General features: G+C 62.2%; 1 protein-coding gene across 1 annotated transcript; it reads right to left on the reverse strand.

Annotated features, from left to right (window-relative positions):
* Nucleotides 1-1,545: 1,545 nt before the first annotated feature.
* Nucleotides 1,546-9,816, reverse strand: Mymk (myomaker, myoblast fusion factor). The gene is made up of 5 exons (XM_027935775.3): nucleotides 9,682-9,816; nucleotides 5,904-6,018; nucleotides 4,961-5,109; nucleotides 2,603-2,719; nucleotides 1,546-2,105 (listed from the first exon to the last, which is right to left on the reverse strand). The coding sequence occupies exons 1-5, from the start codon at nucleotides 9,814-9,816 to the stop codon at nucleotides 1,956-1,958; spliced, it is 666 nt and encodes a 221-aa protein (XP_027791576.2). The 3' UTR covers nucleotides 1,546-1,955.
* Nucleotides 9,817-11,441: the final 1,625 nt, after the last annotated feature.

Consider the following 11,441-nt stretch of genomic DNA (forward strand, 5'->3'; position numbering starts at 1 on the left):
GGGAGGCTGAGGCTGCAGCATGCCTCCTAATTGTCCGTGACTTACAGACTTGGCCGGCCGCCCAGACGGCCTTCATAAATCAGCTCTGCCACGCTGGAGAGCCTTTCAGTGTGGCCCTCGCGGCTTGGCAGCCCAGCCCCTCCCTGCCCGAGCCTCCGGCCGCTCTGATTCTCCCGTGTGCCAGGGGAGCCCCGAGGCCCTGGGCGCGCTTGTGGGGGGGCAGGGAGGTACGGCCGGGTTGCCCTGCAGACGCCTGCCTCTGGAGGGGCCCTGACTCCCCTCAGGGCTGCCCAGCCCGACTCAGCAGCCTGCCTCGGGCAGGGGGACACGGGTTCCTGACACGCGGCCCCTGGTGGCGGTGGGTGTGTCTTTTGCAGCAGGCGTGTGTGTGATGTGTGCCTGCTGGTGCGTCTCTGTGTGTCACCAGCTGGTCTGGGCACAGCACTTGGTGGGGGAAGCCCCATGTCCCCCTGTACTCTGCCCTACAATGGGGACACACAGGACATTCCGCTGATCCCTTCTAAGCAGGTGGCGTCAGAGCCCAGGTTGTGGACCTCAGCTGCCTCATTTGATGGGTGGGAGTGACACCACTGTCCTGTCCTGTCCTCGGGGCCTGATGAGCCATGAGGCTGGACTTGGGTGTTCTGGGATGTCCTGCAAACGCCATGCTGTTTAAAGGCTCTGGGGCCAGAGAAGGGCTCAGGCTCCTGGTGACTTCTGCCTGCCCCCAGGGCGGAGAGGGGCAGGCCAGGCGCTCCTGAGATGCCTGCAGGTCAGCAGACAGGAGGCCAGGCTGAGGAGTCAGCTGGGCGCTGGGAGGGCTGGAGAGCCACAGAGCCTCGCCCCAGTGCTGGAGAGCTCCCTCCCAGCCTGGGCTTGCAAGAGGTGACTTTAGGACAAATCACTGGCTGTCCCACTGGTGGGAGTGGACGTGGTAACTGCTCCCTCTCAGTGGCCTGTCTGGAAACACACACAGGCCCCAGACAGGTGTAGGTAACTTCCTGCCGACAGATGGGCCTCGGTCTCCAGGGGAGCTGGCGGGCTGGGTGCTGGGGGACTCAGGTTGTGAGGTGATGTCTGGGAGCCACCACCGCCACCATCGGAACCCTAGCAGCTGCAGACAGGACCTCCCACGGCACAGCAGAGGCCCAGCGAGGAGCCCTCGGCGGAGGGCACAGCACCAGCCACCTCCATGCTGGGGGCCCCGGGCAGGGCTGCCAGCCAGCCTGGAGCGTGCCAAGGCCCGAGACGGCCCAGGGCTGCCACCTCTGCATGGGCCAGCTGCAGGCTCTGCTCCCTGCCACCCACTCTGGACCTCAGTAGGCTGTCCGCCCCGAGCCTGGGTGCTCACTGGTAAGGGGAACAAGGCCTGCTCACGCCCTGTTTTAGGAATCAAGATGTACGCGGAGGGTTTGTAGGCAGTAAGGTCGACTGATTGGGAGCTTCTTGTTGATTTTTGTTATTGAGACAGCTTGATCCAGAACCCGGCTGGAGGGGTGGACAGAGGGGCAGGCCTGGCCCAGTGTCCTAAATGGGGCCACTCAGAGCCTGGCCACAGGGATAATAGAGGCGATATCAGTCTCCTTGGTGGGCATGGCCTCCAAGGGTGCTGGCAGCCCCCTTTGTGGAAAGCAGTGGGCCCTAGCCACCACAGGTGAAGAGGGGAGGGACGGGGAGGACAGACACTGGCCTCAGGGTCACCAGGTGCACCCGTCGGTCGGTCATGAGCTTCAGAGGGAAAGTTCCTCTCCTCCCAGCGCAGCGCTGAGCACAGAGTCGGCAGAGTGAACAGGTAGCAGAGCCTGGAGGGTCTCGCCACCCTGCGGGTCTCTCAGGATGTGGGAGAGACTGTTCCTCCTGGACACCCCGGGTGGGAAGGACAGGAGGACCCCAGGAGAGTCTGTGGGACTCTGGTCCCTAAACAGGAGGGCAGGGCTTGGAGCTGGGCAGTGTGATCAGATACAAGTGCAGCAAAGCGTGGAGAAGTCCAGCTTGGCCGGGGGCCCTGCATGTCCAGCCTTCTTGTTGACCTTGGGCAGCAGCAGGAAGAAGGACATGGCCAGGGCACAGTGGTAGCAGCTATGGACATAGGTGTAGTCCCAATCCTGCAGGGGAGGGCGGTCAGTCAGTCTTTGGATCCCCAGAGCCCAGGACCTCCCCCAGGCCCAGCCAGCCCCTCGGGCCTAGGGCCCCTCCTGTGTCCTTGCCTGCTGTGGCCCTGCAGGGAGGCCTCTGTGTCCAGCCATGGTGGCCTTTCTTATCACCAAGCCCTCGCTTCCTGAAGGTGGTGTTGCTCACCAGGCCTCTATCAGAAGACTGGCCTCCTGCCTCCCTCCCGCCATGTCCTCCTCCAGGCTGGGCACCAGCCCCACACCCGTCGTCTCAGCTGCAAGCTCCCTGAGGTCAGGGCCTGTCTCCCGCCTCTTGTGAGCCCCAGGTCCACACAGGCCAGGATGCCATGATGCTGGGGATGGGCATAGCCCTAGCACCCCCCACAGGAGGCACAAGGAGTCAGGCCACGGAGCTTCCTGGTGAGGGCACAGCCGGCCACCCCACTGAGCAGGGCCACGCCCACGAGGGCTCTTCCCCACGGGGACTGTACCTCAAAGAAGAAGCGCAACATCAGGGCCAGCGCTCCAAAGCAGAGGCCAGGGCCTATCTGCTGGGCGTAGACGCTCCTGTCGGGGTACAAGCCCTTCTTCTCCTTCATCTTCTGCAACTGTGGGGACAGAGGAGGGACAGCAGAGCTCTCAGGGCACAGTGTGGGGACAGCCCCTCCCTGTGCCAGTGGCTCCACCTGCACACCCCAGGCCATCCTTGCGTGGCAGAGGAGTCCCTCCCGGCCTGGGCAGCACAGCCACTCCTCTGTACCCAGGCCCTCGACAGGACAGTGGAGGTCCTGGCCTGGGAGCCTCTGGGCCAGGTAGTCACTGGGAGCCCACCTCTGGGGTGTGACAGGCTGCCCTTGAACTTCTGTCTCCCAGGCAGAGGGGAGCCCAAGGGGATCATTTAGAACAAAACATATGTCACACCTGGTGACTACTGGTGCCCTATGGCTCATGGGGCACACATGTGGCATGTGGACACACAGGTTCGCTTTACTGGTTGAAGAAGCACCTTAAATATTATTAACTCTGCAGCCCATTAAACCTGATCCCTCAGGCTTCATGTGACTGCAGCTCCTTGGCCAGGGGTGTCCAGAGCCCAGGCTGTCCTGGCTGACCGGGATGGACCGTCGCCCCTGTGGTGAGGCATGAGCCTGGGGCAGGGGCAGCACCCGAGGCTCCACGTGTCACCATGTGGGGAGCACAGACCCCAGGAACAGGCTTGCACTGGGCAAGGCAGCTCTGGCCACCAAAGGAGCTTTGAAATGGTGCCAAGCTTTTGCTTTTCTGGAACTTGCCATTGCCAACAGGAGTTGAGGACCTTGGGAGGGAGGTGTCGAGGGTCATATGGAATGGCCAGGGAAGAGGCCTGGTCCTGCCCTGGGAGCCCCCCCACAAGCTCTGCTTCTGCTCCCCAGAACTGTTCCCAAGTCTCTCCCCAGAAGTGGTGAACCTCAGGTGGGGGGAATGGGCCCTCGTTCCAGGAAGCTACTGCCCGTGGACATCCAAAAGGAACTACACGTTCAGTGGTCTAGAAAACACAGTGTGAGTCCCAGATGCTGGCTGTCCATCTCTGCTCCTGTGGACAGCCCGTGGCCTGAGGGCAGTGGAAGCCTCCTGGCACTTGGCGGGACATGGGGGAGTGAATTCTATCCTGGCTAATTAAAGCCTGGCCAGAGTCAGATCCGGCCAAGCAACCCGGGCAGGAGCAGGAGGGGTTATCAGACCCGGGCTGTGTTTATGCATTCCAGCATGCTAATTAATGCCGGACCCCAAAACCCCACCCGCAGGGCTTTTCAGGCTCCTGGGTCAGCCCGGGGCCAGCCTGGCGTCCAGTTAGCAGGCTCCTATCTGCTGCCGGAGCGTCCTGTCACACTGCTGCCCTGCTGGGCTGCAAGTTGGGTGCGGGTCTCCTGTACCTAGCTCCTTCCCCCCCGCCCAGCAGGGTAAACCCCAAGGTCCTGGGTCACGAAGGGAGGGGGACAGCTGGCCACCAGAACCTCATCCCTCTGGGCAGCTGGGGTCTGAGTGCCGCTCCTTCGACTGCCCTGAGAACCGGGCTCACTGGGGCCCCCACAGCCCATTTGGCGCTGTACCCAGCGACCCAGCGCAGCTCGCGGCCTGCTGCGGAAGTGTGCCCAGGCTGCGGAAGACCAGTCTCCTCCATCCTGAGGTGGGGACCCAGAGACGTAAGGCAACGCTCCACAGGGCAAAAGCCGGTAGAATGGCGCTAGCTTGGGGTCCGGGCTGGAGCTCCTGGCTTTGTGTCTGCCTCCGGGCTCCCACCCCCACTCTGGGGTGGATCCCAGGGATGCCATGTCTTTACTTTGGCCGGCTGGAGTGGGTTCCCGGCCTCACAACCAGGAGGGCTTTGGTACAATGGAGGGCTAGGAGGCCTGGGGAGCCAGAGCAGAGGGCCTCGTGGACTCTAGGCCACAGGGTGCTCTGACCCTGGCCACAGCACCCGCCGCCACATGTCCTCCTTCCTGGTAGAAGCAAGCCCGAGCGTGCCCCCTGCAGGAGGTGGCCCAGGCAGCCCCAGCTGCTCTCCAAGGCCCGCTGGCTCTTTCTCTACGGACACAGTACCACCCGAGGCGCAGCCCTGCTGTGGGGTGCTCAGTGGGTCACACCTGCAGCTTGGGCCCCCTGGGGTTGCAGATGCAGAGCTGTGGGAGCCAGGCTTTAGGGCGGCTCAGCTGGCCCAGTGCTGGTGCCCACCGACGAGGGCAGTCACTGAACTCCTGGTCTCATCGCCTGCACAGGCAGGAGGTCACAGAGGCTCTGAGGCTGGAGGAGTGGGGGCGGGGTCACAGGCTCCGTGGCGTTCCCTCAGCTGAGGCACATGCAGTACACACCCACTTGGCTGCGATGACCAGGACGGCCATGCCGATGGGGCCCGAGTACACCCCGTAACCCCAGCGGTCGTGGTAGGTCCGCACGGCGATGGTCAGGACGCCAAGCATCACAAACGTTGACCTCTGAGGTTCGTCAAAGTCGGCCAGCGCTGGGGATCAGGAAGAGGACGGGAGTGGTGAGTGGCCTTCCTCGTCCCTTGTGGCTGCACCCCTACCCTTAGGTGCCCACGTGGTCGTCCCCTGACCAACAGGACCCAGAGGCTCACCTGGTCACTGAGAAGTTCGATGGACACCAGTTTCAGAGGAAAGGTAAGAGCGGCCTCCCCAGCTTGGCCAGGGCAGCTTGGGGCAGACACTCAGCACTAAGACTCGAGTGAGTGAGGATGATGGCTCAGCAGGACCACCCGGACACCTGAGACCCGAGGGGCCCCGGGGGGCTCACAGGCTGGTCAAAAGGCAGAGGCCTCAGGCGGCTGGGCCCACACACGTGGACACTGCTCTAAGAGCAAGGTGGAAACCTTCCCTGGTGGTGCCATGGACAGTCACACATATGCCAGGCCAGTCCCCCCACAGAGCCACGCCCACATGAGGCCCTTGAATGGTCCCATCTTCCTAAAACCCTGGGCCAAAAATGACCTTGGTGAGCAATGCTCCTGGAAGCAGACCCGGGAGCCACACCCTGACCTGTGCGTGGCTCTGGGGCAGAGGCTGGTGGGCATGCACGCAGTGCTCTGTGTGCCCTGCTCTTTAAATTTGTCACAGCAAGCATTTGTCAAATGAGTCACTTAAGAGAGATAGGAGAGTGAGAAGGCAGCATTCAAGGAGTGATGCTTTCTCATGGCTGAAGCCCAGACTGAGGGGCAGGGAAGGCGGGGTTCCTGGAGACCAGGTGGTGCGGGTGGTGGGGACCGGCTCTGGCCTGCAGGGCAGGGCGGCCACTCACCCATCAGGGAGACCCACATGCTCAGCGCCGTCCCGTAGATGCTGAAGTACTGCAGGAGATCCTGGCGCAGGAAGCAGAGCACCGACAGGCCGGGCCCCTCACAGGTGTGGTGGAGCTGCCGAGAATCAGGGTCGTCAGGGGCACAGGGTCAGGCTGCTGCCCCCAGGGGCCGGCAGTCCCCAGGTACCACCAGGGAGCCGGCTACTCACGAGCTTGGAGACACTCAAGCACCCTGTGCCTTAGTCTCCCCATCAACAGCAGGGGTGCCACTGGGTGTGGCCCCCGCAGTGTCTCTGCGGACGTCACCCTGGCAGAGACCTCTTACCTCCTCTGGCCTCCTTGGCCTAAGGCTGGGTGGTCATTTAGAGGAAGCCTGCCAAGGTGGGGACCCTGAAATGGGACCTCTGGGTGTCCCCTGCCTCTGGACTTATTGAAGGCACACATAGGGCCTTCACACACCCATCTTTGGCTCCAAGAACAGAGCCATCTGCCCTTCGGAGCCGGGTAGCCTTTCCTTGTGCCAATGTCCCCTGTAATGTCTGGTCTGCATCACAGCAGTGCTCTCAGGTGGGAGTGGGCACAGAGAGACAGGTTGCTGTGGGCAGAGAGCTGGGTTACGGTGGCCCACCCCAGAGTCTTCTCCAGTAGGTCCGGGTGAGGCCAGAGATGTGCACTTTGGCTAGATGCCCAGGGGCTGCCGAGAGGTGCTGGCCGGCAGCTTTCCATCTCCTCAGAGAGGAGGGAGGGTGTGGATCCCTCGAGCAGGACCCAACACAGCACACTTGGTTCCCCTGCCTCTGGCCTGTGCTCGGCTGGACACTTAACAGCGATTCTAAAAACAAAATGCGTATGTGGAGTGTTTTCCAAGCAGTCAACTCACTTCTTAGGAAAGCAGCTCTCTCCCCTTTTGCATTCACATTTCATCGTTTTAACTAATATTTAATTACATGACATAATTGTTTTGACAGGTTCAATGGCATAAACAAGCTCGCCAGCCAGCACAGTGCGCTCTTGGTAATCCCAGAGCAGCGGGAGGCCAGCGTCTGGAGGCAGGGGTGCTGCAGACGGAGGCGCCCTGGGCAGTCTGGAGAGTGGAGCAAGTCGGGTGGACAGAGAGAGCTCCCGCTGCCTGCAGCCCTACGCAGCCCCTCAGAGGCGTTAACAAGAGACACAGTGTCCAGGACTAGGAAGGAGGTGGTCTTGCCTGTCTGCTCTGGTCGTCCCACCCAGACAACTGCCTTGAGCTTTGGACACTACATCTTTCTTGAGGCAATATTGGCAAAGAGGGTAGAGGAGGATGATTATGTGCAGGACATGACGGATCAGGAAAGGGAAGCTTCAGGTGGGGGCTGAGCGAGGTGTTTAAATGTCTGTGGGATACAGAAGGGTCTCCTGGCTCCTTCCAGAACCACATCTCCTACCCCCACCTGCTGTCTCCGTCTCCCCTCGCATCACAGATTGCTGTGTGTGCTTGACTCATCCACTGGAGATTCTGGCAATGTTTATGTGCTGCCCGCCCCCGCCCCCCCCCAGGAGCAGGAGAGTCTGTCTTATCCTGGCAGTGATGCCAGTTGCCAGCCTGGTGCTCACCCAGGTGTGCAAGTGAAGGGAGGAGGGTCCCAAGTGGTCTGGAAATCCAGCCTGCCCACAGGGCAGGAGGGGCCTCCCTTACCTGGTCCAGGGCTCCTCCTGATGACTGCTAGTTCTGTGTGATGGAGGGGCACCACCTGCCCAAGGGGGCCTGGGAGGTGTGGCGGTTGGCACTAGCCTCCGCCTCCAACATGGGGACAGAGTAGCCTAGCTAGTGTGCCAGGCCGGCTGCTGGCCGGGTGGGCAGGGCGCAGACTCTGCAATCAGCACCCGCAGAGAGCTGTTGAGGGAGCTCAGGCAGGAGCTGACCCCTTGGGGCCTTCTCTGTCCAGTGGGATAAGGACATTGCACTGAGGGCTCTCTAGAGGCCCTGGGTAAAGTGCCCAGCACCTGTCCCAACAGGAATGGTCACTGTCACAGAGGCCCTTGTGGGGGCAGAAGCCATGTGGAGGACAGGACTGTGGGAGGTGCAGACTGTGCCTTGAGGACATTTGTCATGGGAGACAGCTGCCTCTGCCACTCTGGGTGGGGCAGGGTGGGGCTGGGTGGGCCTCAGAGGCTGGCCACAAAGGCAGCTGTGGGGTCAGTCCACAGCAGGTGGGCAGGGAGGGGGGGCTCACCGGGCGAGTGCCTGTGATCTGCCGGGCTGGGCCTAACGTGGGCCTTGGGGACAAGGCCCTAGCTTCTCTGCCTGACCCTGAGGCCCTCTACCCACTCAGAAGTCTCCTTCTGGCCTTGGCCCTTGGCTTCTCCACAGCCTCAGTCTCCCCATCAACAGGCCGGGGTCCCCGGAGGAGGCGGTGATGAGCTGGGTTACGGTGGCACCCGTGCCCTAGCCTCCCGAGACTCAGCCTCCTCACCCATCACTGGGAATCCCAATGCTAGCTCCTGGGAGGTGCGGACACCTGGCATGCAGCATACCGGGCACAGTCCCCTCCCTGGACACTGGCTCTTGGCTCCTCCCCATCGGGGTAGAAGTCTCCCACCTGGAGGGAGGACTTTGAGTTCCTCCAAGGAGCTCGCCTGTCCTAGGTCATCGTTGTTCATGTGAGCCCAAGACCTGGGGGAGGTGTGCTGACCCCGCCCCACCCCATAGCCCGAGCACCGGCAGCTCCTTGGTGGAAGGCCCTGTGGTGAGTGCGGCCCCAGGTCTGGTTCTGCCACCAGACACTGAAGCTGTCTGAGGGAAGCTGAGCCAGGAGCACTGGGAGGGAGCTCTGTGGGGTCCCGCAACTGGGAGGGACTCTCGGGGGACCCAGAGGCTAGGGGGGACCACATAGCTGGCTAGACAGATAGACAGGGAGACAGACGACGGCTTAGGCAGGTGATCAGAGGTGGATGATGGACAGATGGCCTATCCCCCAGACAGGTAGGTGGTTAGCTAGAGGGACCCATAGGTAGAACACGTGGATCCGGGGGTGGAGCTGGAGAGGAGGAAGAAGTAAATCCCACGGGGTCTAGCTCCAGAGAGCGAGAGAGGCTGCCACAGGGAGAGGGAGCGAGGAGACGGGCCTGGAGGGAGAGCTAGACAGCCAGCCAGCAGGAGAAGCAAAGGCAGAGAGGCCACAGCAGGAAGTGAGGGGGAGAGCAACCCCAGAAACAGGGGCTTCAAAAGCAGCCAGCCAGTGCCAGGCGCTCCCTTGAAAGCCAGAGAAGATCCCCCCATGACAATTACCTGGAGACCGAGGGGAGCCAGAGAGGGAGCTGGGAACCAGCCAGACATGGAAATGGAAGGAAGGACCCAGGGGCAAGGCAGCCCCAGGGGCAGAGGGCTGTGGAGCACACCCCGCTGGACGGTGGGCAGCGGAATCCTGCAGCTCGACTCACCCAGGCCCAGGTGTCCCCTGAGCCCCGCTAGTCCCTTCCCAGGCCTGCTCACCCCTTCCTCCCTGCTCAGCTGTCCCAGGGCCAGAGCTGTAAGGTGGGGGCGGAGGGGCAGCGTGCAAGGGCCTAGTCCTCCCAGCTGGTGGGCATCACGGTTGGTGTCACAGTGCCACTCGTCCCAGGAAGCTCTGGCACAGATGGGGAAACTGAGGCCCGGAGGGGAAGGGGGTCCTGAGCTTCTCTCTCTGGTCTGCAGACCCCACCCTGGGTCCTTTCTTTCACTCCCAGGTCAAGCCGTCCTGCCCACCACAGCCGGAGCAGTGCCGAGGGCCTCCGGGGTCTTCCTCCCACGCCCCAGACTCACCGCCTCGAAGAACATGGTGAAGAGGTAGACCATGGCCTCCATGTGGAAACGCCTCTTGGCCGCCACACTGACAGTGGGGAGAAAGGCCAGGCTGCTGAGGGTGGGCAGCAGCAGTTTGGCCACAAGTGTCCCCATGGGTAGGAGAGGGCACTGGCTGTGAGCAGGGCTGCGGGCCTCCTGGTCCCCAGGCAGGGCACACAAGGGAGAAGGCCTAGGCCCTCGGCAGGGCTCCGCTGGGGTGGCAGCTGCAGGAGTGCCCACGAGGAGGCCCGAGTGCCCCAGCCTGTGTGAGCCCCACGGCGACAGCTGACGAGCCACGTGACCAGCCTCGCCTTGGGCCTCTTTTTTTTTTCTTTTTCTGAAAGCCCAGAGGAGCTGACTCAGGAGGCCTTGTCTGTTTTCTCTGGGAAAAAACCTTGGGAGAAAGCCCCCGTGCATGTTCTCCCTGGGGTCTGGCCACCTTCCATCCTGGCCTCGCCCAGGGATGGGCAGACTGGTGGGTGCTGCAGCTTTGGCCACGTATCCAGGGTGCTGGAGGTGCGAGGCCCTGGAGCTCAGCCACTTGAGCACCCAAGGCTTTGCTGATACGCCTCAGCCCTCCCCCACCCACGGGTGCTGCCCACTGTCTGCACGGGTTCCTTTGCTGCTTCACATCGTTCCATACCCAAGGTGTCCAGCAGGACCCTCTCCCATGGGCTCCAAGCACAAGCCCGGACTCCAGCCTTCCTCCCCTTCTGTCCACATGGCTCCTTGGCTGGCCTTGAGGAAAGGACCTCTCTTGTTGCAGAAGGTCTTGGGGGATCTGTCTGGCAGGGCACCCTCGTCCCCCAGCCAAAGAATGGTTGGCCTGTGATCCTGCTTCCCAGCAGGCGCTCTCTCTGCATTGATGGGTTCGTGGTCAGCTAAGCCACTGTCACCACCTTTCACCTTGTCACTCTGGCATAATTCACTCTGGACAAAACACAGGTCTCGAACTTGCAGTGGTGAGTTTTGACATCCCCACTGGGTTGAGCCCAGCCCCTGAGACCCTCCCCAGGCCAAGGCGGCGCCGTCCCTACCTCTGTCCAGCTGCCTTTGCTCTGGGTCTTGGAGGTAGACTGGGCAGTGCCTCCTCAAAGCCTGGCTTCTGTCTCTGGGCCTCTGTGATGCCTGTGACCTGGCCCAGACTGCACCAGGGGCTGCGCTGGGGTGGCTTGTGACCATCCTGTGGCCACCCGCACTTTTCTTCCCCTGGGAACTGGCTCAAGGCAGGGGGCAGCAGGTGCCAGTGGCATGATGCTCCCAGAGGCTGTGGCTGCTCCTGTGGCTGCTCCTGCCCTGCCTCCTGGCTGGGAGCGCCCACACACCTTTCCAGAAACCTCTTTCTTGTCTGAAGTTGGCTGGAACCCGTTTCTGCTCTTTGCAAGGAAACGTCCAGGTTGAGACACCTGGTGGTGTCATTCTTCCATGAGGATGCTTTCAAGGTCCCCACCTCCCTCCTGGAGACCACTAGGCCATCCTAACCCAGACCTTTCCCCCAGACCCAGGCCTCCTGGCCCCCTTCCACCATCCTTGCCCTGTCCTCCCTCTCCCTCTGTGGTCTGGAGAAGGCCTTGCTAACTCCCACCTGGGCAGTGTATCTGGGGGCGCTTCCAACCCACAGTACCCCTGCTTCCGTCCCAGCACCTGCCCACTGATGGGTGCCCCTGTCCTGCAGGAGTGCTGGTGGGTGGGTCCTCGTTATCATCCCCCCTGTCCTGGCACACTGTGGATCTCCAGCA

Source organism: Marmota flaviventris, chromosome 13 (assembly GCF_047511675.1).
Source record: "Marmota flaviventris isolate mMarFla1 chromosome 13, mMarFla1.hap1, whole genome shotgun sequence".
Taxonomy (NCBI): Eukaryota; Metazoa; Chordata; class Mammalia; order Rodentia; family Sciuridae; genus Marmota; species Marmota flaviventris.

Excerpts from the sequence above, each read along its gene's own strand:
- Mymk (XM_027935775.3), bottom strand. The coding sequence starts at position 9,816 with ATGGGGACACTTGTGGCCAAACTGCTGCTGCCCACCCTCAGCAGCCTG. Across the intron at positions 6,019-9,681 it reads TCACCATGTTCTTCGAGGCG|CTCCACCACACCTGTGAGGG; the intron begins GTGAGTCTGGGG and ends GATTCTCGGCAG. Across the intron at positions 2,720-4,960 it reads TGGTCATCGCAGCCAAGTGG|TTGCAGAAGATGAAGGAGAA; the intron begins GTGTGTACTGCA and ends CTGTCCCCACAG.